We start from the raw sequence: 25550 nt of genomic DNA, 5'->3' as shown, positions 1-25550 counted from the left end.
GTATCCAGTCAGTGATATGGACAAGGAATGGTAGCAGCCAGTTATCCGTTTATTCATACACTTCCAGGAGGAATAATAGAGGAACATACAAAGCAGAGTTCTAAAAAAAATAAAAAATAAAATAGGAGTTCATTAAAAAAATAATTCAATAAATAATATTTACGAAAACAAACCTGTCCGGAGAGGTGACCGGTCCTCTATACAGCGGGCCTGTTCCTGGTGAATGTCCATCACCTCCTTATTCCATATAGAAGTGGCCGGTCGCTATAATAGGAGTTCGGTACTTTCATTTATAGAAAAGCGGATAACATTTATGCCCTCCAGTAATAAACCTCTATAGCTCATGTATATTAATGCAGTGCACAAAACGAGCCAATGCAAGGCTGGTGCGCGACTGATTGAATATTCATGAGAAGAGCGAGGCCCCACCACGCCGCTCAGCACGGGGCCCCGGGGACTGCAGGAGGTGAGGAGGACGCCGCAGATGACATCAGCCTCTTTGTAAGGACATTACCTCACCCTCATGTAATGAGTGACGGGGGGCGAGCGGCGGCCAGTGCAGGGTTAACATCAGCGCTGCCTGCAGAGGAGGATTAAACAAGGAATATCCATGAGGTCGTTTCCCTTCAATAGAAAGATCTGATCTTAGAGATAAAGACTCCGATAATCCTGAACTGCCCATCAGTCAGGTGACAGCGCAGACAGCACAGGAGATAAGCGGCAGTCTATAGGATTGGTATATCCAAGACCCACGCCAGACCCACGCCAGATTTCAGTAGGGATCTGCCATTTTAGAGTGGGCACAGTCAAGTTTTTTGTTTTTTTATGGAACCATTTGAATGGGGCTGCCAGTCACATGTGAGGAGTCGCCGCCGCTGTGCCCCGGTACAAACATTGAAGGGCCCAAGGCCCCTTTGTTCTGCTGACTGTTGAGGGTCCTGGCAGGGTTGGACTAATCAATCATTGTGCGACCAATGATCTTCTGGTCCCGGAAAACCTCTTTAGGGCTCATTCAGACAAGCAAAAAAAAAAAAAAAACTCGTCCGTGTGCTGCGCGTGGAAATCAGCAGACTGACATTGATTTCAATGGAGCCGTTCACACATGTCCTGTGCGTGATCTGCTCATCAATTCAACGCGACTGCCGTAAAAACACATGCCACTCACAAAGCACACGGGCTAGATTTACACGCATAAATCTGTCGCGCTCGTGTGAACGTAGACTAGTTTTTTTAGTAAAATGGTCTCTGCGTTTTTATGACTTTTTGATAAAAGTGCGATTTACTACCGTTTATTTTAGGGGGAAGTTCAGAGTTTTTTGACGAGTTTGACATGGAAACTGCATTGGAAAATGCGCCAAAAAACATCCGGAAACGCCTTTCATTGATTTCAGTGGGAGGCGTCTTTTTCCCGCGAGCGGTAAAACAGTCTCACGGGAAAAAGGGACATGCCCTATCTTTGGGCGTTTTTACGCCTCTGACCTCCCGTTGTCATCAATGGGAGGCAGAGAAAGCGTATTTTGCTGCGTTTTTTGCCCACGGCGCTCAAAGGCCGCGAGCAAAAAATGCCATGAAAATCAGTATACAGGCAGAGCAAAATCTGCCTCAAAATCCCAAATGGAATTTGAGGCAGATTTTCCACCTGCAAAAAAAACTCTGTGTGAACCCGGCCTTAGGTTGTGTTTGTCATATTGCCAATCATGTGACTTAAACAGGACGATGCGGAGACTGCTCCAATAACGCAACACACGATGGCACTGGCGCCTATTTTAAAGAGGAAAAAAACAAACAAACACTAAATTATGCAAAAATGCCAAAGCCAGGCTTGTTGCGATTTTGGAAAAAAACAGCACTAACCCAAAAAAACAGGGAAGAGAAGGGCGTTTTAGATTTCCACATGGACTTTAAGTGAACATCCGGCCTCAGCGCTTTTAGTGGCTAAAAAATAAGACAAAAACACCACTTAAAAGCGTTGTGTGTGAATCCACCCCAATTAGTTTTTCGGGCAATTAATAAAAAAAAAAAAAAGAAAAAAAAAAAAAGGAGGGGGGGGTGGTATACACAAAAGGGGTGTGTCCTAAATAATCATAATAGAGGTCAATATGTTAAATCGGGATTTTGATTTAGGACATAATCGCCTGGCCCTTTAACCCTTTAGGGACCCGAACAATTATTTGCTTTCTCCTCAGAACCTATGTTGTTAGACGTAGCTGTGCAAGAGCATTTTTTGTGGGAACAGTTGTACTTTACGTAGGTGCTTTTACATTAGAGGTTTTTTTTTATATTTCATGATGTTGGCACAAACAAATATAAATTTAAAAAAAAGCCACGGCTCCGTTGCAGATTTAGTTTTTATTTTTTTTACACCACATAAACCGATCACAATAAACGACGCTATCAATTTATTGTGCAGGTTGGTGGCGGCGACCATAACAAAGCCGTGTACCTTGTTTTAGGACTTCCAGATGGTTTATTTATTATACACAATATGAATCGGTGTCATTTTTCTAGCCGCTGTCCCGCTCCGGATTATAAGGGCCGCGCGAGCGATCAGCAGGAGGAGGAGCACGCTCGTCCAGGTGCCGCAACGTCCTGCTGCTCGATATAGACTCGTCACATGTCGCAAAGCAGTTAAATTGATAACCAATAAAGCCGCGGATCTGATCATCTTTCCCCAAAAATTACTTCAGATGGTATTAAATCGATTCCCCCCCCCAAACTCCAATATACATGCAGATATTAAAAATACAAACTGCCTGCATTCCCCCCCGTCCAATGAGTTTTCCTGTTCAAACATAGTCCAAGAACTGCAGCTCCGTGACACTTGCAAATGAATGCTGGCAGAACGGGTGGTCTGGCATCAGAGCCGCACCTGCAATGAGGAGAGCCCTCTGCCTCAAGCGGCGCCACATCGTTAGAAAAGGGGGGGGGGAGGGAGTGGTATTTTGTGTTTTAATCTTATTCAGCCTGGAGCCATGGAAAGGACTGTCTGGGCCGGGCAGACACGTGGCATGATTGGTGCATGTCTGCTAAAGAACGCGCCTCCTCTGACACTGATCGTGCCGCCAGAGAGGAGCCGAGCGGTGATATGTAAGGTGTAACCACTGAGGGCTCTATGGGGGGGGGGGGGATTACCCCCCCGCCGAACCTTCCACTGTCAGCAAGAAGTTCAGACCCCCCCCCCCCCCGGTTGATCACTTAAACTAGTGGGGGCAGGAGGCTGAACGCAGTGTTATCCTTCCCCATAGAGCCCTCAATAGTCAGTCAGATGCTCAGGCAAGCCCCACCCCCGCAGTATAATCACCACCATGGAGCCCTCAGTAGTTATTATACTACAAGAGTGGGTCAGATCTGACTGACGAGGGAGCTCTATGTGGGGGGGGGGGGAATAACTCCCACCACAAAGCGGTCGAGACACTCAGACCCCAGTGGTTATTGTTTTGCAAGGCGTGGGGGGGGGAGGGGGTCTACACAGTACAGTTGTAACTAAAAACTTTTAAAAAACTTCTGAATTGCCATAGTGACATGTCAGAAGTTTTGATTGGTGGGGGTCTGAGCACTAAGACCCCTACCAATCACTAAAACTAAGCGGAAGTAGTAATTGGCTTTCCTCGGAAAGCAGGACGAGCGGTGTACTGACTCCCTTTCTAGTGTGCCCGTACACCTACCGAGGAAAGCCACGCAGAAATGAAGGGGCAGCGCTCACCCGAGAACTTCTTCCACTTTGTTTTAGCGATCGTTCTCAGATCTCCACTGACCAAAGCATCTGTCATGTCAAAAGTTTAGTTGTACTTTAAAGAGGATCGGTCACTAGTTTATTTATTCCCCATCTCCTACCTTGTCTAACAGGCGCTGTGACATGTGGCTCGAATATCCAAATAGGAGGAGGTGACGCTTTTCACTCTGGGCGGTGTAACGTGAATGACGCGGTCAGGCAGCAGAAAAGCCAGAATCAGACCGGGCCGGCCGCTTACCAAGATGACTGGCGGGGACGTGACCAAGGCAAACCAAAGGGATGGGGTATTTTATAGGTGGGGGCGAGATCTTTGGAAACATTCATCTTTGGTAAATGGGAATATCTGTAGATTAATGATATTTGAAGACGGAGTCAATGGGGGGTGAAATGGGAACACCCCAGACGGCTGCAGGGAAATAGGAGTATAACACGGACTACAAAAGGCACCACTTGACTTATAATGGGGTCTGTCGGGTCACATCGGGCAAATCTAACCACCAAACTCAAATGAAGAATTTTCCGGACATGAACGCGGCGACTCCTCGTGTAAGAAGTGGGTCATACTATGAATAATGCAGCACCAAGGGGAAAAAAAACAAACACCTCACAACTCAACCCTCCGAGAACAGAAGGATTTACACCACGGATTTCACCCATTGTAATGTTACAGGAAAAGTCAATGGCGAAATCTGCAAAGAAATCCACAAATACTAGAGACACGTGACCCCTCCCTGCCTGCCCGGGGGACACGTGACCCCTCCCTGCCTGCCCGGGGGACACGCACCTCAGGTTTACTAAGGCTGGAGGACACAAGAGACCCCGAGCCCACGTCCAGATCCCACTGCTTCCGGCCATGATTCTCCACATCTAGAGCAGCGATTCTCCCATCCAATGTACTGATTATTACCAGTGATCTGGGGACAGAAGAACATGGAAGATTAATAGGGTTACAGATTTTATTAAGAAAAAAAAAAAACAAAAAAAACTCTTTAATCCATTTTCTAATCGTGATTTTTTTTATAATTAACAAAAATTCTCTTTAATATAACATTAACTGTTCTACTTTAATACCCAGAAAATATATTTCCCTAGAAAAGAATTTATTTTAATATTTAACGTAAAATATATATTTTTATGCTATAAAATCAAAGTTTTAAATTTGCAATCGCACAGGTCAAAAAAAAAATAAAAAAAAAAATATTGGATTAACCACCATCCAGTTGAAATTTCGGCATAAATAAAATAAAACGACCCAATCAAACCTAGGTAAATGCAGCGCGGCAACACTGAAGGTCTGGATCATCCCGGGGCAGTATCGGGAGGAGGTACTACCTCTGCATCATGTGTCGTGTCCACTCTGCGCAGTGATAATACTGGGGTTCATTTCCAGCCTGAGCCACAATGTAAGCAGATTACACGGATCCCAACGCACAGGGAGGATACAATAAACCCTGAACACCGTCACATGACCGGGGACTACAAGCACCAGCATAGCAATGTAGTGCAATGAGAGAGAGAAAACCCGTCCTGTGGTTACACCTAATAACTCATTACACCCAGGAGGGCGACCAGATTCTCAGAACGGCATCTCGGCACAGAGATTTTATTCTTGTTCATTTTATGCTCCGGACCCGGCAGTGTCATGGGGGGCCGTGGATACATAAGTGGCAATGGAAACCCCCGTCTCGCTCTCTATATCTATCACCGCTCCTATAGCTTTAAGAAATACAGTCTGCTCTCCGGCAGGAATCCTTCATTCCCATCCAGTGTAAGGGTATGTTCACACGTAGTCAACAAAAACGTCTGAAAATCCAGAGCCGTTTTCAAGGGAAAACAGACCCTGCTTTTCAGACGTTTTTTTACCAACTCGCATTTTTCGCGGCGTTTTTCACGTCCGTTTTTTGGAGCTGTTTTCATTGGAGTCTATGAGAAAACAGCTCCAAAAACGTCCAAAGAAGTTTCCTGCACTTCTTTTGACGAGGCTGTATTTTTACGCGTCGTCGTTTGACAGCTGTCAAACGACGATGCGTAAATAACAGGTCGTCTGCACAGTACGTCGGCAAACCCATTCAAATGAATGGGCAGATGTTTGCCGACGTATTGGAGCCGTATTTTCAGACGTAAAACGAGGCATAATACGCCTCGTTTACGTCTGAAATTTGGCCGTGTGAACCCAGCCTAAAGAGACTTTCAGAAAAGAAATCTCACGTACTAGAAAAAACAGGACGGCTCCGGTAGATCTGCCCCTACTATAGAGCCCCCCCCCCAGTGGTCATGTCCTAATAGGACACATAGAAAGGGGTTCTCTTAAGAAAAAAACCTTTTTTACCCCTTAAGGACAAGGGCTAGCTTGTGTCCTTAAAAACCATCTACAGGATCGGTTATAAATGTCTGATAGGTGGGGGTCCCAGAGCTAAAAACCGCACCTCCAGAAATGGAGTCTACCCACCGTAGCCCCAGCATGCGTGGCCACTGCACCATTCTCCTGCTGGGACAGGGCCTGGGGAGCCCCAGTTTGGAGATGGATGTAGGTCTTAGCTCCGGGGTCCGCACCTCTCACATTTAGGGCATATCCCGTGGAGATAAAAAAAAACAGAAATTCCACCGTTGCTTTTTGAGTTCCGTTTCCACGATATTCACCGTGCGGTATACACTGGTTAACTCCACTCTTACAGTCTATGTACACCTTGGACAGCTTGTTTTTTTATTTGAATAAAACAGTATCAGTGGGTTCGGTGCAACTTTCCAAATACATTTTATTAAAAATTTACTTTGAGATACAGCCGCTTTGTATCTTGTATATATTGCAGCTGTATCGTTGGCGGAAACCTGAATCTGTCCGGTCAGCGGGATCGACTGGTTCAGTGACAGCGGGTCCTGCGTGATCCACCGGTTATCGATCACATCCAAGTCATGAACATCATGCGCGTTAACCGCTCGATCCTGCGTGACCCGCTGTCACTGGACCCGTCACTGCTGCGGACCTGACGGATACAGGTTTTAGCGCTAGATACGGCTGCTCTGTATACAGGATATAAAGCGGCTGTATCTCAAGCAAAAGTCATTTTTAATAAAAAGCAATTACAAAATTGCACCAATCACTCAGAGACTCAGTTTTATTAAAAAAAAAAAAAAATTATCTCTACGGTTTACACAATCTTCAAGGTCGTTAAGACGCCAACTTTAGAGTTTTATTATTTAGAGTTTATTTATTTAGTTTTATTATGTAGAGTTTTAGGCTATGTTCACACGGGGTATTTTGCCGAGTTTTTTGACGCGGAAACCGCGTCGCAAAACTCGGCAGAAACGGCCCGAGAACGCCTCCCATTGATTTTAATGGGAGGCGTCGGCGTCTTTTTCCCGCGAGCAGTAAAACTGCCTCGCGGGAAAAAGAAGTGACATGCCCCATCTTCGGGCGCTTCCGCCTCCGACCTCCCATTGACTTCAATGGGAGGCAGGAGAAAGCGTATTTCTCGCTGTTTTATGCCCGCGGCGCTCAATGGCCGCGGGCGAAAAACGGCGCGATAATTGCCGCGAAAATCGGCGTGCATGGAGAGGAATATCTGCCTCAAAGTTCCAAACGGAATTTTGAGGCAGATATTCCTCCCCCAAGATACTCCGTGTGAACATAGCCTTATTATTTAGAGTTTTATTATTTAGAGTTTTATTATTTAGAGTTTTACTACTTTTACAAATTGACTTTTTTTAAAGGATGAGACAATTTCATTAGCACCGCACGACTTATTGATCAGCTGGTGTGGCTTTTCTTTTAAAGGGGGAGGGGGGGGGATTCCAAAGCTAAAAGCAAACCTGGCATGGTTATATATATATATATATATATATATATATATATATATATATATATATATATATATATAGGGGACGTGAACATGCGATACCCTGACTCACTTGGCACCCTGAAATCACATCATGGGGGCACTGATTGGCTTAGAGGTAGCCCCCTCTCTTCGTTGTACTACTTCAGCGGCGTGGGCATCTAAAGGGTTAAATTGACAGGCATCGGACTTCTCGGAGCCCGTGTGATGCAGCTGGGTGTCCGCTGTATATTACCCAATGACGCGGATGGTGGGGGCGCAGATCCTGACCCCACACTGTACATGCAGGAAAAAGTTTGAAGAAAACTTTTCACCTTTAACCTTTTTTTTTACGCCGTTAATCCGATTTCCATGCCGTTCCGCTCAGACTTGGAGAATCGCCAAAGCGTAGCTTTTTATATTATTATACCTGGGAATTATTGCCCCCCCCCCCCTCCTTATTTTTACTTCTGGTCGGGTTGTGTAAACATTGCTTGGATGTATGAATATTTAACTTATTTCTTGTCCGTCTCTGGTCATGGTCGGGTCGTGCTCTTTGTCACATGGTGGCGTCCTTATACTTTTGGACAGGTTGTGTATACATTGTTTTGTTCAGTTTATTTACAGCGTTTTGCTCCTCATCCATTCGTGGTCCTTTGTATTTCTCTAGCTACAGATATACAGCACGTGACATCAGTCGGACATCTGTCACCCATAGACTCCAATGTGTCCCTTTACTGGACGGCGCCGGATTGTACTGCACTAGCATCATGGCAAACTGTAGAACTGAACGCAACTTATACCGACGCACATGCTAAACGTGTCCTTAGGGCTCCATTAGCCGGACGGCGGCCAAGAGTGTCTTTGGCTCCGCTAGAGGTCAGTACTTTTTTTGGAGGATGGAATAATGTAGTAAACGATGCTTCTCCATAACAGGCCAAAAAAACAAAAACAACATCGTGCCGGATAATATGGGAAGTCACATATATACGTTTACTGTATACGTCATGGGCTTTTTGTGATGTATACCACCCTTATAGCCTATGGGTGGCTGATGCCACGGTTGGTCATCCATCACAGTCCACGTGTAACTCATACGGCGGGAGCTTTTCGCCCACAGGCCAGAAACATGATGTGCGCAGACCACGAGTGATCCAGCGACTAACAGGAGGACCGCGCAGACCACGAGTGATCCAGCGACTAACAGGAGGACCGCGCAGAGTACGTGTGATCCAGCGACTAACAGGAGGACCGCGCAGACTACGTGTGATCCAGCGACTAACAGGAGGACCACGCAGACTACGTGTGACCCAGCGACTAACAGGAGGACCGCGCAGACCACGAGTGATCCAGCGACTAACAGGAGGACCGCGCAGACTACGTGTGATCCAGCGACTAACAGGAGGACCGCGCAGACTACGTGTGACCCAGCGACTAACAGGAGGACCGCGCAGACTACGTGTGACCCAGCGACTAACAGGAGGACCGCGCAGACTACGTGTGACCCAGCGACTAACAGGAGGACCGCGCAGAGTACGTGTGATCCCTCGACTAACAGGAGGACCGCGCAGAGTACGTGTGATCCAGCGACTAACAGGAGGACCGCGCAGAGTACGTGTGATCCAGCGACTAACAGGAGGACCGCGCAGACTACGTGTGATCCAGCGACTAACAGGAGGACCGCGCAGAGTACGTGTGATCCAGCGACTAACAGGAGGACCGCGCAGAGTACGTGTGATCCAGCGACTAACAGGAGGACCGCGCAGAGTACGTGTGATCCAGCGACTAACAGGAGGACCGCGCAGACTACGTGTGATCCAGCGACTAACAGGAGGACCGCGCAGACTACGTGTGATCCAGCGACTAACAGGAGGACCGCGCAGAGTACGTGTGATCCAGCGACTAACAGGAGGACCGCGCAGACTACGTGTGATCCAGCGACTAACAGGAGGACCGCGCAGACTACGAGACACTCAGATCCACACCGGGACTGCAATGAGTGGATTCTCACCATAGACCATGAAAACTACTGGGGCCGCACCACAACGTGGTTTTCTAGTTCTCGGATCCTCATCCAATAATCTGGAACGTCTAATAATCCGGCACACAGCTGTGATATAATGTGACGACACAACCAATAAGAAACTATCTGACTTGCTCAGGATCTTGCGAGGCGGACCGCCAAAGGAGTTGTCGGAGGAGAGCTCCCCCTTAGGCTAGGGCTACACGGCAATGAAAGATGTTTAAGATTTGTCTGCGGCTTGACTATTTTACGTTGGCAATTTAGGAGGCGATATCTAAAAAACACCCTGCTCACGAGGACCGGTTCACCTTGCCATTACTGGGAACCCCATATGAACGGAGCGGTAGTGCGCATGCTCGGCCACGGCTCCATTTGTTTTCTATGCGGCTGCCAATGATCGTATTTGGAAGCTCCATAGAAACGAATGGAGCGGTGATCGAGGATGTGCACTCCCGCTCCATCCTATGGGCTCCGAGGAACAGCAAAGGTAAACCCGCTCTCATGATCGGTGAGGGATCGAGTGGTCAGACTCCCAACGATCAATAGATCCACCAGCCTGACCCACCGATATCACACCATGGAATAGTTAAATCCTGGATTCATTTCAGATAGTTACGTTTCTAGGAAAGATGGGGGATTGACAAGACGGCCGCCATTGCAGCTCCCACAAGGCAAGTCTATTTAGAAATGCCAAGACGCAGCCAAAGGCCAATGTATAACCAAGCGGGTGACAGGCCAGCCGGAGACAAACGTGTAACATGGATTATCCTAGAAGCTGTAAGTTTTACTGAAGCCGTTACTAACCTAGAAGAGAAGAAAACCAACAACGAAGCGACAATTCCCACCGCATCCCTCCTCAGTGACTGGAAACTAATTGCCCCCACGGGGCAGACACAAGAGCAGAAATAGCCCGGATCTCACACAGCAGCGGAGTCAACACTACAAGTCACTCCAACAGTCACAAGAATTGCCAAAATGACGAAAAAAAATATCTAAATCTAATAAAAAAAAAAAAAGGTAATAAAAATCTAATTATAACATAAGAAAAAAAATATATATATAAATTTGCAATAATTTATATTATGAAGTCTCCATTTACATGGGACTGACTCTGCATTCTACCCAATGACTGACATGAGAAGCAAAATTTACCCAATACGGGCAATAGAGTCTTCTAGTTGCAGACGATGGAAACGTCTCGCCAAGACGCGTGACCTGAGCAAATATTTACTGCGTGGAAACTAATGGAGAAAATGTTCCCGACTGGATTCAGTGGGAGCTGGATTATCAGATATTCTAGATTATGAGAGTCAGAATAAGTCACTTCTGGTTCACGTCAAGATCATTGCGTTCTATGCCGCAAACAAGCGCCAGATTACCAGATTTTCTGGACCATCAGATGCCGGATTGAATGTAAATCCACTGTATATAGACATCGTACACCGCAACCGTTTATAAGGGGAGATTATTAGGAGAAGTCCAGGAACAGATACAGGATCCACGACTATTGAATGTGAGGGGTCGGTGAAATACTCCCCCGGATTTAGATCGAAGATGGAACGATCCAGTAGCCAGTTTGACTCTTCGGGTGGCCGAGACACTAATAGGTGATCGATAGAAAATAATCCAAAAGTTTCAGATCCGGTGGTTCTAGAAGCGCAGGTATCTATAGGACCTGGCAGGTGCTGGATTAGCAGATATTCTGGATTATCGGACAGAGTGTATTTCTCTCACATCTATGGGGTATCCCTTTAAGAGATGCCAGCACTACCGCCACAACAAAACAGGGACTGGAAGACAGACTGAGCGATCCAGTACCTCAAATCCCAGGGTTACAGGCTAAACTCAATAACAATAGACGATAATGGGACTATGACAACTACGATGGTCACTATTGACTTCTACTACACGTGTCTTGTCAGAGCTGCACGGACGACCTGCCCAACTAAAAGATCAACGTCAAAGCCGAACACATGGGTGCAAAGTGATGGGTGCAAAGTGATGGGTGCAAAGTGATGGGCACCCACTCAGCATGTACCAGGGCAGGGACACCACCCGCTACCAACTCTGGACGAATCTTAATACACAAGAACTTTGCTGCCTGTGCCGCTTATTGGGGTCTAAAGCCCGCCAGAAAAACACCCGCCACAGTCCTCACACCAGGGCCCTTTAGGAAGAATCATGCCTGTATAGGTGGCAGCATGCGCCTGGCATCAGCAGTCACAGGACACCATGGACATTCCCATTGGAGAAACGTGACTGCCAGTATAGACGTCATATAGCGTCGACCCCGACCTGAAGAATAGACTACAACCCCCATCATTCTTGGTGTCCCAATGGCCAGACATTATATACAGGGGACCCCTATAGCCCAGTGGTCTCCAACAGGTGGCGACACTATAACCCCCAGCACACCTGACATCCTGCTGGGAGTTGTAGTCCAAGCAGAGGTTGGTTCTGGTGCCACACTGGTCGTCATGGTGATAGACTGGCAGATCACGTGATACACACTACACGTCACATGTTATCACCTGGGTCTGCTCTCCTCCCGACCACTCTCCTCCTGATCAGCCGCAGACTCGTCGTCCTCCACGATCACATCTCCGGCAGGAAAAGCCGCAGCAGCAGCCCCGAGTCCAGGCGCCAGAGAACGTAGGCTGCTGCTGCTGCTCTCGTCCTGCTCCTCCCAGGGGTATCCCGCGTCTCTCCCCGGTGCTCCGGCAGCGGCAACTCTAATCAGCAGCACCGCAGCTAGAAGCAAGCCGAGCCGCCACCAGCAGCACAGGCCCCGGCCCTCCATTACCAACGAACATCTGAACGAAGCCACAAACGTTACCACCTCATAACACGTCCACCCTCCGCGCCGCCATGACACCTTTATAGGTAAAGACAACTCCCCCCGAATGCGCTGACATAAGCCCCACCTCTAACAACACAATCAGCCAATCGTATGGGCCAGAGATGACACATCCTACAGCTATTGCTTACTGGGGCCGTCACTCTTATCTTCCGTCTCCGCCCACAAACAAACTTTGCCTGACTTTATTGGTGAATGAGTCAAGCGCTGTCAAGCGAACACGCAAAGCCTCATGGGATGGTCCCTGCGTGTCCGGGAGCCGTCAGCCAATCATGACATTCCATCGCTCCATTCTGTTTACCATTTTTTTTATTCAAAGGCTCAACAACCAATGGAATCAGTTGCCTTCTCCCTGAACCTGATTGGCCGTTGTATTTAGTGAGTAGTTCTATTTTTATTGGTTATTGATAACGTCAACACAGTGGGAGGCGGGACACTAAGTTAAGGCAGGGCTGTGATTGGCTAACGGTGGCAATAGATACGTGGCTCGTTTTGAGTGTTTCATCCGCCGCCATTGAATCTGAAAGTGTGGGGAGGCCGCCAGGGGGCGGGGCTACATGTCACGTGGAGAGAAATGTTATCAAAATAAACAGACGTTACTTTTAACCCCTTCTTGACTGGTATGTAATTACACGAAATTCCGGAATTCGAACCGATCTCGAAATGTTTCCTATTTTGCCGCCATGGACATTCGATCAGCAATAACTGTTTTTTATTTGTGCCAAGGTGTGTATAACGATGTTCTGCAGCAGCTGAGGTCTGTATTATGATGTTCTGCAGCAGCTGAGGTGTGTATTATGATGTTCTGCAGCAGCTGAGGTGTGTATTATGATGTTGTGCGGCAGCTGAGGTGTGTATTATGATGTTCTGCAGCAGCTGAGGTCTGTATTATGATGTTCTGCAGCAGCTGAGGTGTGTATTATGATGTTCTGCAGCAGCTGAGGTGTGTATTATGATGTTCTGCAGCAGCTGAGGTGTGTATTATGATGTTCTGCAGCAGCTGAGATGTGTATAATGATGTTCTGCAGCAGCTGAGGTCTGTATTATGATGTTTTGCTGCAGCTGAGCTGTGTATTATGATGTTCTGCAGCAGCTGAGGTATGTATTATGATGTTCTGAAGGAGCTGAGGTATGTATTATGATGTTCTGCAGCAGCTGAGGTCTGTATTATGATGTTCTGCAGCAGCTGAGGTCTGTATTATGATGTTCTGCAGAAGCTGAGGTATGTATTATGATGTTCTGCAGCAGCTGAGGTCTGTATTATGATGTTCTGCAGCAGCTGAGGTCCGTATTATGATGTTCTGCAGCAGCTGAGGTCTGTATTATGATGTTCTGCAGCAGCTGAGGTGTGGATTATGATGTTCTGCAGCAGCTGAGGTGTGTATTATGATGTTCTACAGCAGCTGAGGTGTGTATTATGATGTTCTGCGGCAGCTGAGGTCTGTATTATGATGTTCTGCAGCAGCTGAGGTGTGGATTATGATGTTCTGCAGCAGCTGAGGTGTGTATTATGATGTTCTGCGGCAGCTGAGGTCCGTATTATGATGTTCTGCAGCAGCTGAGGTCTGTATTATGATGTTCTGCAGCAGCTGAGGTGTGGATTATGATGTTCTGCAGCAGCTGAGGTGTGGATTATGATGTTCTGCAGCAGCTTAGGTGTGTATTATGATGTTCTGCAGCAGCTGAGGTGTGTATTATGATGTTCTGCAGCAGCTGAGGTCTGTATTATGATGTTCTGCAGCAGCTGAGGTCTGTATTATGATGTTCTGCATCAGCTGAGGTGTATTATGATGTTCTGCATCAGCTGAGGGTGTATTATGATGTTCTGCAGCAGCTGAGGTCTGTATTATGATGTTCTGCAGCAGCTGAGGTGTGTATTATGATGTTCTGCAGCAGTTGAGGTCTGTATTATGATGTTCTGCAGCAGCTGAGGTGTGTTATGATGTGTGGCAGCTGAGATCTGTATTATGATGTTCTGCAGCAGCTGAGGTCTGTATTATGATGTTCTGCAGCAGCTGAGGTGTGTATTATGATGTTCTGCAGCAGCTGAGGTGTGTATTATGATGTGCTGCGGCAGCTGAGGTGTGGATTATGATGTTCTGCAGCAGCTGAGGTGTATATTATGATGTTCTGCAGCAGCTGAGGTGTGGATTATGATGTTGTGCGGCAGCTGAGATCTGTATTATGATGTTGTGCGGTAGCTGAGGTGTGTACTATGATGTTCTGCAGCAGCTGAGGTGTATATTATGATGTTCTGCAGCAGCTGAGGTCTGTTTTATGATGTTCTGCAGCAGCTGAGGTCTGTATTATGATGTTGTGCGGCAGCTGAGATCTGTATTATGATGTTGTGCGGCAGCTGAGGTGTGTACTATGATGTTCTGCAGCAGCTGAGGTGTGTATTATGATGTTCTGCGGCAGCTGAGGTGTATTATGATGTTCTGCAGCAGCTGAGGTGTGTATTATGATGTTCTGCGGCAGCTGAGGTGTGGATTATGATGTTCTGCAGCAGCTGAGGTCTGTATTATGATGTTGTGCGGCAGCTGAGATCTGTATTATGATGTTGTGCGGCAGCTGAGATGTGTATTATGATGTTCTGCAGCAGCTGAGGTGTGTACTATGATGTTCTGCGGCAGCTGAGGTGTATTATGATGTTCTGCAGCAGCTGAGGTGTGTATTATGATGTTCTGCGGCAGCTGAGGTGTGGATTATGATGTTCTGCAGCAGCTGAGGTCTGTATTATGATGTTGTGCGGCAGCTGAGATCTGTATTATGATGTTGTGCGGCAGCTGAGATGTGTATTATGATGTTCTGCAGCAGCTGAGGTGTGTACTATGATGTTCTGCAGCAGCTGAGATCTGTATTATGATGTTGTGCGGCAGCTGAGATGTGTATTATGATGTTCTGCAGCAGCTGAGGTGTGTATTATGATGTTCTGCATCAGCTGAGGTGTGGATTATGATGTTCTGCAGCAGCTGAGGTGTGCATTATGTTCTGCAGCAGCTGAGGTGTGTATTATGATGTTCTGCAGCAGGTGAGGTGTATTATGATGTTCTGCATCAGCTGAGGTGTATTATGATGTTCTGCAGCAGCTGAGGTGTATTATGATGTTCTGCAGCAGCTAAGGTGTGCATTATGAGGTTCTGCAGCAGCTGAGATCTGTATTATAATCTGCAGCATCCATGTGTTAATATTGTTATGCTGCAGCTGTTGTGTATTATGATGTTCTGCAGCAGCTAAGATGTGTATTATTATGTTCTGCAGCAGCTGAGGTGTGTATTATGATGTTCTTCAGCAGCTGAGATCTGTATTATGATGTTCTGCAGCAGCTAAGATGTGTATTATTATGTTCTGCAGCAGCTGAGGTGTGTATTATGATGTTGTGCAGCAGCTGAGATCTGTATTATGATGTTCTGCAGCAGCTGAGATCTGTATTATGATGTTCTAAGCAGCTGAGGTGTGTATTATGATGTTCTGCGGCAGCTGAGGTGTGGATTATGATGTTCTGCAGCAGCTGAGGTGTATATTATGATGTTCTGCAGCAGCTGAGGTGTGGATTATGATGTTCTGCAGCAGCTGAGGTGTATATTATGATGTTCTGCAGCAGCTGAGGTGTGTATTATGATGTTGTGCGGCAGCTGAGATCTATATTATGATGTTGTGCGGCAGCTGAGGTGTATTATGATGTTCTGCAGCAGCTGAGATGTGTATTATGATGTTCTGCGGCAGCTGAGGAGTGGATTATGATGTTCTGCAGCAGCTGATGTCTGTTTTATGATGTTCTGCAGCAGCTGAGGTCTGTATTATGATGTGCGGCAGCTGAGATCTGTATTATGATGTTGTGCGGCAGCTGAGATGTGTATTATGATGTTCTGCGGCAGCTGAGGTGTGTACTATGATGTTCTGCATCAGCTGAGATCTGTATAATGATGTTCTGCAGCAGCTGAGGTGTGTATTATGAGGTTCTGCTGCAGCTGAGGTCTGTATTATGATGTTCTGCATCAGCTGAGGTGTGTATTATGATGTTCTGCAGCAGCTGAGGTGTATTATGATGTTCTGCAGCAGCTGATGTGTGTATTATGTTCTGCAGCAGCTGAGGTGTATTATGATGTTCTGCAGCAGGTGAGGTGTATTATGATGTTCTGCAGCAGGTGAGGTGTATTATGATGTTCTGCATCAGCTGAGGTGTATTATGATGTTCTGCAGCAGCTGAGGTGTGTATTATGATGTTCTGCAGCAGCTGAGGTGTGCATTATGAGGTTCTGCAGCAGCTGAGATCTGTATTATAATCTGCAGCATCCATGTGTTAATATTGTTATGCTGCAGCTGTTGTGTATTATGATGTTCTGCAGCAGCTAAGATGTGTATTATTATGTTCTGCAGCAGCTGAGGTGTGTATTATGATGTTCTGCAGCAGCTGAGGTGTGTATTATGATGTTGTGCAGCAGCTGAGATCTGTATTATGATGTTCTGCAGCAGCTTAGATCTTGTATTATGATGTTCTACAGCAGCTGAGGTGTGTATTATGATGTTCTGCGGCAGCTGAGGTCTGTATTATGATGTTGTGCGGCAGCTGAGGTGTATATTATGATGTTCTGCGGCAGCTGAGGTGTGGATTATGATGTTCTGCAGCAGCTGATGTCTGTTTTATGATGTTCTGCAGCAGCTGAGGTCTGTATTATGATGTTCTGCGGCAGCTGAGGTGTGGATTATGATGTTCTGCAGCAGCTGAGATCTGTATTATGATGTTCTGCAGCAGCTGAGGTGTGTATTATGATGTTCTGCAGCAGCTGAGGTCTGTATTATGATGTTCTGCATCAGCTGAGGTGTGTATTATGATGTTCTGCAGCAGCTGAGGTGTATTATGATGTTCTGCAGCAGCTGAGGTGTATTATGATGTTCTGCGGCAGCTGAGGTGTGTACTATGATGTTCTGCATCAGCTGAGATCTGTATTATGATGTTCTGCAGCAGCTGAGGTGTGTATTATGATGTTCTGCAGCTGCTGAGGTCTGTATTATGATGTTCTGCATCAGCTGAGGTGTGTATTATGATGTTCTGCAGCAGCTGAGGTGTATTATGATGTTCTGCAGCAGCTGAGGTGTGTATTATGTTCTGCAGCAGCTGAGGTGTGTATTATGATGTTCTGCAGCAGGTGAGGTGTATTATGATGTTCTGCATCAGCTGAGGTGTATTATGATGTTCTGCAGCAGCTGAGGTGTATTATGATGTTCTGCAGCAGCTGAGGTGTGCATTATGAGGTTCTGCAGCAGCTGAGATCTGTATTATAATCTGCAGCATCCATGTGTTAATATTGTTATGCTGCAGCTGTTGTGTATTATGATGTTCTGCAGCAGCTAAGATGTGTATTATTATGTTCTGCAGCAGCTGAGGTGTGTATTATGATGTTCTGCAGCAGCTGAGGTGTGTATTATGATGTTGTGCAGCAGCTGAGGTCTGTATTATGATGTTGTGCAGCAGCTGAGATCTGTATTATGATGTTCTGCAGCAGCTGAGATCTGTATTATGATGTTCTTCAGCAGCTGAGGTGTGTATTATGATGTTCTGCGGCAGCTGAGGTGTGGATTATGATGTTCTGCAGCAGCTGAGGTGTATATTATGATGTTCTGCAGCAGCTGAGGTGTGTATTATGATGTTCTGCGGCAGCTGAGGTGTGGATTATGATGTTGTGCGGCAGCTGAGATCTGTATTATGATGTTGTGCGGCAGCTGAGGTGTGTACTATGATGTTCTGCAGCAGCTGAGGTGTATATTATGATGTTCTGCCGCAGCTGAGGTCTGTTTTATGATGTTCTGCAGCAGCTGAGGTCTGTATTATGATGTTGTGCGGCAGCTGAGGTGTGTACTATGATGTTGTGCGGCAGCTGAGATGTGTATTGTGATGTTCTGCGGCAGCTGAGGTGTGTACTATGCATCAGCTGAGATCTGTATTATGATGTTCTGCAGCAGCTGAGGTGTGTATTATGATGTTCTGCAGCAGCTGAGGTCTGTATTATGATGTTCTGCATCAGCTGAGGTGTGTATTATGATGTTCTGCAGCAGCTATGGTGTATTATGATGTTCTGCAGCAGCTGAGGTGTGTGTTATGTTCTGCAGCAGCTGAGGTGTGTATTATGATGTTCTGCGGCAGCTGAGGTGTGGATTATGATGTTGTGCGGCAGCTGAGATCTGTATTATGATGTTGTGCGGCAGCTGAGGTGTGTACTATGATGTTCTGCAGCAGCTGAGGTGTATATTATGATGTTCTGCCGCAGCTGAGGTCTGTTTTATGATGTTCTGCAGCAGCTGAGGTCTGTATTATGATGTTGTGCGGCAGCTGAGGTGTGTACTATGATGTTGTGCGGCAGCTGAGATGTGTATTGTGATGTTCTGCGGCAGCTGAGGTGTGTACTATGCATCAGCTGAGATCTGTATTATGATGTTCTGCAGCAGCTGAGGTGTGTATTATGATGTTCTGCAGCAGCTGAGGTCTGTATTATGATGTTCTGCATCAGCTGAGGTGTGTATTATGATGTTCTGCAGCAGCTATGGTGTATTATGATGTTCTGCAGCAGCTGAGGTGTGTGTTATGTTCTGCAGCAGCTGAGGTGTGTATTATGATGTTCTGCAGCAGCTGAGGTGTGTATTATGATGTTCTGCATCAGCTGAGGTGTATTATGATGTTCTGCAGCAGCTGAAGTGTATTATGATGTTCTGCAGCAGCTGAGGTGTGCATTATGTGGTTCTGCAGCAGCTGAGATCTGTATTATAATCTGCAGCATCCATGTGTTAATATTGTTATGCTGCAGCTGTTGTGTATTATGATGTTCTGCAGCAGCTAAGATGTGTATTATTATGTTCTGCAGCAGCTGAGGTGTGTATTATGATGTTCTGCAGCAGCTGAGGTGTGTATTATGATGTTCTGCAGCAGCTGAGGTGTGTATTATGATGTTGTGCAGCAGCTGAGATCTGTATTATGATGTTGTGCAGCAGCTGAGATCTGTATTATGATGTTCTGCAGCAGCTGAGATCTGTATTATGATGTTCTACAGCAGCTGAGGTGTGTATTATGATGTTCTGCGGCAGCTGAGGTGTGGATTATGATGTTCTGCAGCAGCTGAGGTGTATATTATGATGTTCTGCAGCAGCTGAGGTGTGTATTATGATGTTCTGCGGCAGCTGAGGTGTGGATTATGATGTTCTGCAGCAGCTGAGGTGTGGATTATGATGTTCTGCGGCAGCTGAGGTGTGGATTATGATGTTGTGCGGCAGCTGAGATCTGTATTATGATGTTGTGCGGCAGCTGAGGTGTGTACTATGATGTTCTGCAGCAGCTGAGGTGTATATTATGATGTTCTGCAGCAGCTGAGGTCTGTATTATGATGTTCTGCAGCAGCTGAGGTCTATATTATGATGTTGTGCGGCAGCTGAGATCTGTATTATGATGTTGTGCGGCAGCTGAGGTGTGTACTATGATGTTCTGCAGCAGCTGAGGTGTGTATTATGATGTTCTGCAACAGCTTAGGTGTATTATGATGTTCTGCAGCAGCTGAGGTGTGTACTATGATGTTCTGCAGCAGCTGAGGTGTGTATTATGATGTTCTGCGGCAGCAGAGGTGTGGATTATGATGTTCTGCAGCAGCTGATGTCTGTTTTATGATGTTCTGCAGCAGCTGAGGTCTGTATTATGATGTTGTGCGGCAGCTGAGATCTGTATTATGATGTTGCGCGGAAGCTGAGATGTGTATTATGATGTTCTGCAGCAGCTGAGATCTGTATTATGATGTTCTGCATCAGCTGAGGTGTGTATTATGATGTTCTGCAGCAGCTGAGGTGTATTATGATGTTCTGCAGCAGCTGAGGTGTGTATTATGTTCTGCAGCAGGTGAGGTGTATTATGATGTTCTGCAGCAGCTGAGGTGTATTATGATGTTCTGCAGCAGCTGAGGTGTGCATTATGAGGTTCTGCAGCAGCTGAGATCTGTATTATAATCTGCAGCATCCATGTGTTAATATTGTTATGCTGCAGCTGTTGTGTATTATGATGTTCTGCAGCAGCTGAGGTGTGTATTATGATGTTCTGCAGCAGCTGAGGTCTGTATTATGATGTTCTGCAGCAGCTGAGATCTGTATTATGATGTTCTGCCGTAGCTGAGATCTGTATTATGATGTTCTGCAGCAGCTGAGATCTGTATTATGATGTTCTACAGCAGCTGAGGTGTGTATTATGATGTTGTGCAGCAGCTGAGATCTGTATTATGATGTTCTACAGCAGCTGAGATCTGTATTATGATGTTCTGCAGCAGCTGAGATCTGTATTATGATGTTCTGCAGCAGCTGAGGTGTGTATTATGATGTTCTGCAGCATCTGAGATCTGTATTATGATGTTCTACAGCAGCTGAGATCTGTATTATGATGTTCTGCAGCAGCTGAGATCTGTGTTATGATGTTCTGCAGCTGCTATGCTGTGTACACACCATTTTTCACATCTAATTTGATGAAATCTGTGGTGGAGATGTGAACAGAGCCTTATACACACTGCAGCTGCTGAAGAACCTCATATTAAAGGAAGAGGAAGCACTACATGTCAATCAGTGGCACAGAGATAGGGACTTTGTGTAAAAGTGATCTGTCAAAGATAAGCAGATAAGAAGCGCCACTTATCTCTGTACATCATTCTAGACATCAGGATGTGAAAATTTCCATTCACTTGTATTATATATATTTAGATATTTTCCTCATAGAAAGAAATCCAAAGAAATATGAAACACTATAGAAGAACAATATATATGTATTGTACAAGGAAACACGAGTACTACAACCTGTGATGATGAGCAGAGAATGGGAGTGTGTGCACGGCCCGGGTCACTATGCATGGGCCTGTGTGGGCATTTACATGGTGTGTCGGGTCTTTCATGGTCCTGGGGTGAGATCAGTATTGAATGGCAGTGGATGATGTCATTCTCTGATTCACACACTGGGGGGGGGGGGGGGTTCTCTTGTCTCTGCGCTGTCTGACCGACCTCATTTAAGATGCATTGAAACCTTCCTATCACGTGCTGAGATATCCGATGATCTCATGCTGGGTCGTCCCCGGGGGAGATTTATATTTAACCATCTTTATCGTTTTCCGCTATCACTGATGTCATCTCAAGGGTTTCATTCATGAAAAAAATGCCTTTCAGCAATAGCCATTGGCGCCAAAGTGAAGTGATTAGCCTCCTCCAGGTTATATACTGTATACTGCGGTCCGATACGGACGACCGGATCAATATCTTATAACAACGTAATATATATATAAAATAAGACAAATATTCAGACCCTGTACTGGGCTAAAAACAAGACGGTGATTATATAATGGCTGTAGTTATTTATTTTTCGCTTTTTTTTTCTATATCTCCATCCTTATGTAATCCAATTCTTCATATAGATGAGTCACTGACGTGCCCATGCCCCAGAGACCGTCAATACTCCAATCACTTCATCATTCATTTCCGGAGGTGAATAACCTGTAAGTGCTTCCACCTTGTCAGGATCTGAGCGCGGCGGTGATGGGGATCGAACATCACTGACTTGTCAAGGAACCGGGAAACTCTCCAAGATACAAATCAATCTCCATTCTCAAATCTATGAATGAGAGAGGACGGCGTTATATGGCGTCGGCTAGGATGCCGGTCGTGAGGTAGTGGAATAAAGAATCTCCTGATTGTAAACGTGGTAATTGTCCCGAGACTCCATCATTTATAGGGACCACCATCACCTCCGTAATCCCACCATGTCAAGATTGTCTCTGGTTAACCTCTTAATGACCAAGCCAGAAAAGGCCTTAAAGGCTATGTACAACTTTGAAAACAATATATATATATTAATAAAACAGTCTATCAGTGTGATTGGTGCAACTTTGTAATTCGTTTTTATTAAAAATTATTTTTACTTTTTGAGATACAGCTGCTTTGTATCCTATATACAGAGCAGCTGTATCATGCGCTAAGACCTGAATCCTTCACATCAGCGGCACTGACAGGTTTTGTGACAGCGGGTCCTGCGTAATCTATCACATCTAAGTTATGGACTGTGATGTGATCAGTAACAGCTCGATCACGCAGGACACGCTGATACTGAACCCATCAGTGCCGCTGACCTGACGGATAAAGGCAGGGGTGGGATCCGGCCGGTTTGCCCCGTTTCCCCCGAATTGGTTGTTAAAATTTCAGCCGGTTCGCAGAACTGGGGTGAAGCGGGAAACCAGAAGCAGTCCCCTGCACTCAATTGTATCCACATCCTTAGGACGCGGATACAATTGATTTGCCTAGCACTGAAATGGCGAGGCACAGGATGTCTAGTCATTCGGCGCTTTAGCAATGATGCATTCAGCGCTTTGACGTCATCGCGCCGCTGCGTCTTTCTGCTGGAGTACGGTGCAGGAACGGGACAGGTAAGCATGTAATGTTTTTAGTTTTTTTCTTTTACTGTGGACAGTGTTGGGGGCCCCAACTACAGGGGACTATATAGGGGCCCTATCTGCAGGGAACGCCACAGGGGGCCCTATCTACAGGGAACGCCACAGGGGGCCCTTACTACTGGGAAAGCCACAGGGGGCCCTTACTACTGGGAAAGCCACAGGGGGCCCTTACTACTGGGAAAGCCACAGGGGGCCCTTACTACTGGGAACGCCACAGGGGGCCCTTACTACTGGGAACGCCACAGGGGGCCCTTACTACAGGGAACGCCACAGGGGGCCCTTACTACAGGGAACGCCACAGGGGGCCCTTACTACAGGGAACGCCACAGGGGGCCCTTACTACAGGAAACGCCACAGGGGGCACTACAGGGGGCACTGTGTGTGTGGTGCATTACTTTACCCAATTTTATTCATGGGCACATTGTATGGTACTAAACAGTGTGTAGCACTATTATATTAAGGGGGCATAGAGTGTGGCACCATGAGAATTTTATCTTTGTTTATAGGTGCGGAAATGTTGGAAAAGTGAGGAGCCGAAGACATCTGAGCGGCAAACTCTGCAGAAATGGGTCGTGTTCAAGAGACGTCATCATAGAGATCTGGACCGAATAGAAAAATAAAAGAGAAAAAGAATGACTCCAATCTGAGAATACGTCACCTGTGAGTTACTAAATGTAAATGTTTATTCTCCCTGTGACTGATCAGTACTGTAGGATCTGCAGTGAGATGATGGGTGTATCATTCTTTTTTGTGAAACCGCAACTCCCAGCATATCCTAACCATCATTCTGGTTATTCTGGGAGCTGTCGTTTTATGCCGTATAAACTTATATGGCAGGGGTTAAACTAAATTTGCAAATGATCTCTGTAATGAGCTGTATTTGTGCTTGTGCTGTATTTATGTACTGAGCTTGGTTCTGGTGCTGTATATATGTACTGAGCTTGGTTCTGGAGTTATATACATCATAACAACCAAGCTCAATATATACAGCACCAAAGTGAAGCTCAGTACATAAATACAGCACCACAACAAAGCTCAGTACATTTATACATGTACTCAGCTATGTTCTGGTGCTGTATATATGTACTGAGCTTTGTTCTTGTGCTGTATATATGTACTGAGTTTGGTTCTGGTGCTGTATACATGTAAAAAATATACAAGAAAAATTGGTCCGCTCACCACTCATTTGACGTAAAGACGCCACATTCCATAATTATTCGGTGCATGGGCAAGAGACCTACGTCGGGAGTAGGTAGAAATCCAAAGAACATTTTTTTAGAGGTCCAGCACACGATATGATGTGAAAAAATACAAAACTGTTTGTTTAAGTCAAAATTAAAACAAGAAATTAAAAAATCCCGGGAGAGAATGCCTACGCGTTTCGAACTTTTCAGTTCTTAATCATAGCTACTCTCTGATGTATAGAGTCTGCTTTTATGGATCAGATATTGGGAAAAACAAGGAAGTGGGAGTGCTTAGAATTAACCCCTTCAAGTTGATTAGCTATTGGGTACACAGTTTATTTGCACATTTTTAGCAGCATACTGAACAGAATCACAGGAAAGGAGACCAAGTACAATGCAAACAATTGTATAAAAAGTATAAGTGAAGCGTTGTATTATATTACATGCATGCAAAAAAATACAATCTATGTTAGGGATCTGCCAGGTACTACGTCTAGGTATACTCCTGGGATTAATCAATCCACACCTGAGGCCAGACCTGTTCGACTGACACCATCTCCCACCAACCAGGGTGGCAGGCTCAGGAGTGGGAGAGCCTATCGTGGCCTGGTCAGTCGGAGTTAGCTCCGCCCCCTGTCCTTTATTACCTGTCGTGTTCTCAGTGCTTGTAATTCTTTTGGATTCCTGGCCCCACTGCTGCTTGCTCCAGCGTGCTTCTGTCGTGCTTCTGCCTTGCTGCTGTTCTGCTTAACCTGCTTTGCTTTGCCTCCGGCTTGCTTCCTCCTCCGTGCTCACCTGGGTATACTCCACTTATCCTGATCCTGACCACCCGTTCGCCGCTCCGTTTCTTTGCGGCGTTCCGTGGGCTGCTGCCCCTTCCCTTGCGTGTTCCCTGTTTGTTCTCCCGTGCACTTAGACAGCGTAGGGACCGCCGCCCAGTTGTACCCTGTCGCCTAGGGCGGGTCGTTGCAAGTAGGCAGGGACAGGGCGGTGGGTAGATTAGGGCTCACTTTCCCTTCACCTCCTTCCTGCCATTACATAATTACAAGCCCATACCTAGTCTACCATTTCTCCTACGCTGACGCTATCATGGACCCCCTTGAGACCCTGACCCAGCAGATGCAGGACCTCTCCCTACAGGTCCAGGCCCTGGCCCAGAGGGTCAACCAGGGTGACGCTGCCTTGGTAGTTCCCCTCACCTCACCTCTAGAACCCGACCTCAAGTTACCTGACCGGTTCTCTGGGGACCGTAAGACGTTTCTCTCCTTCCGGGAGAGTTGCAGACTGTATTTCCGCCTAAAACCCCACTCCTCAGGTTCCGAGAACCAGCGGGTGGGTATCATCATATCCCAACTCCAGGAAGGGCCCCAAGAGTGGGCCTTCTCCTTGGCTCCTGACGCCCCTGAACTTTCCTCTGTTGATCGTTTTTTCTCTGCCCTCGGACTCATTTACGACGAGACTGACAGGACTGCTTTAGCCGA

The 25550-nt window shown here is 46.3% G+C and overlaps 2 protein-coding genes across 7 annotated transcripts in view; one reads left to right on the top strand and one right to left on the bottom strand.

The window, feature by feature from the left end:
- Nucleotides 1–12478, bottom strand: part of EIF2AK3 (eukaryotic translation initiation factor 2 alpha kinase 3) — a 38445-nt gene extending 25967 nt beyond the window's left edge. The window contains exons 1-2 of one of the 4 annotated variants that reach the window (XM_075856316.1): nucleotides 12103–12478; nucleotides 4518–4647 (exon numbers count right to left, since the gene is read on the bottom strand). In XM_075856316.1, the coding sequence (XP_075712431.1) occupies nucleotides 4518–4647; nucleotides 12103–12371 (399 nt within the window). In that variant the 5' untranslated portion in view covers nucleotides 12372–12478. Of the gene's footprint in view, nucleotides 1–4517; nucleotides 4648–12102 lie in introns of those variants that run through there. The other 3 variants (XM_075856307.1, XM_075856298.1, XM_075856326.1) reach the window with 3 other exon arrangements.
- The window catches only part of RPIA (ribose 5-phosphate isomerase A), a 79756-nt gene continuing 66312 nt past the window's right edge, over nucleotides 12107–25550 (top strand). The window contains exons 1-2 of one of the 3 annotated variants that reach the window (XM_075856345.1): nucleotides 12107–12454; nucleotides 12748–12806. The gene's annotated coding sequence lies outside the window, so the exon portion shown is untranslated. Of the gene's footprint in view, nucleotides 12455–12747; nucleotides 12807–12903; nucleotides 13049–25550 lie in introns of those variants that run through there. The other 2 variants (XM_075856350.1, XM_075856360.1) reach the window with 2 other exon arrangements.

This window comes from Rhinoderma darwinii, chromosome 1 (genome assembly GCF_050947455.1).
Source record: "Rhinoderma darwinii isolate aRhiDar2 chromosome 1, aRhiDar2.hap1, whole genome shotgun sequence".
Taxonomy (NCBI): Eukaryota; Metazoa; Chordata; class Amphibia; order Anura; family Rhinodermatidae; genus Rhinoderma; species Rhinoderma darwinii.
This window is presented reverse-complemented; position numbering and strand designations above follow the sequence as displayed.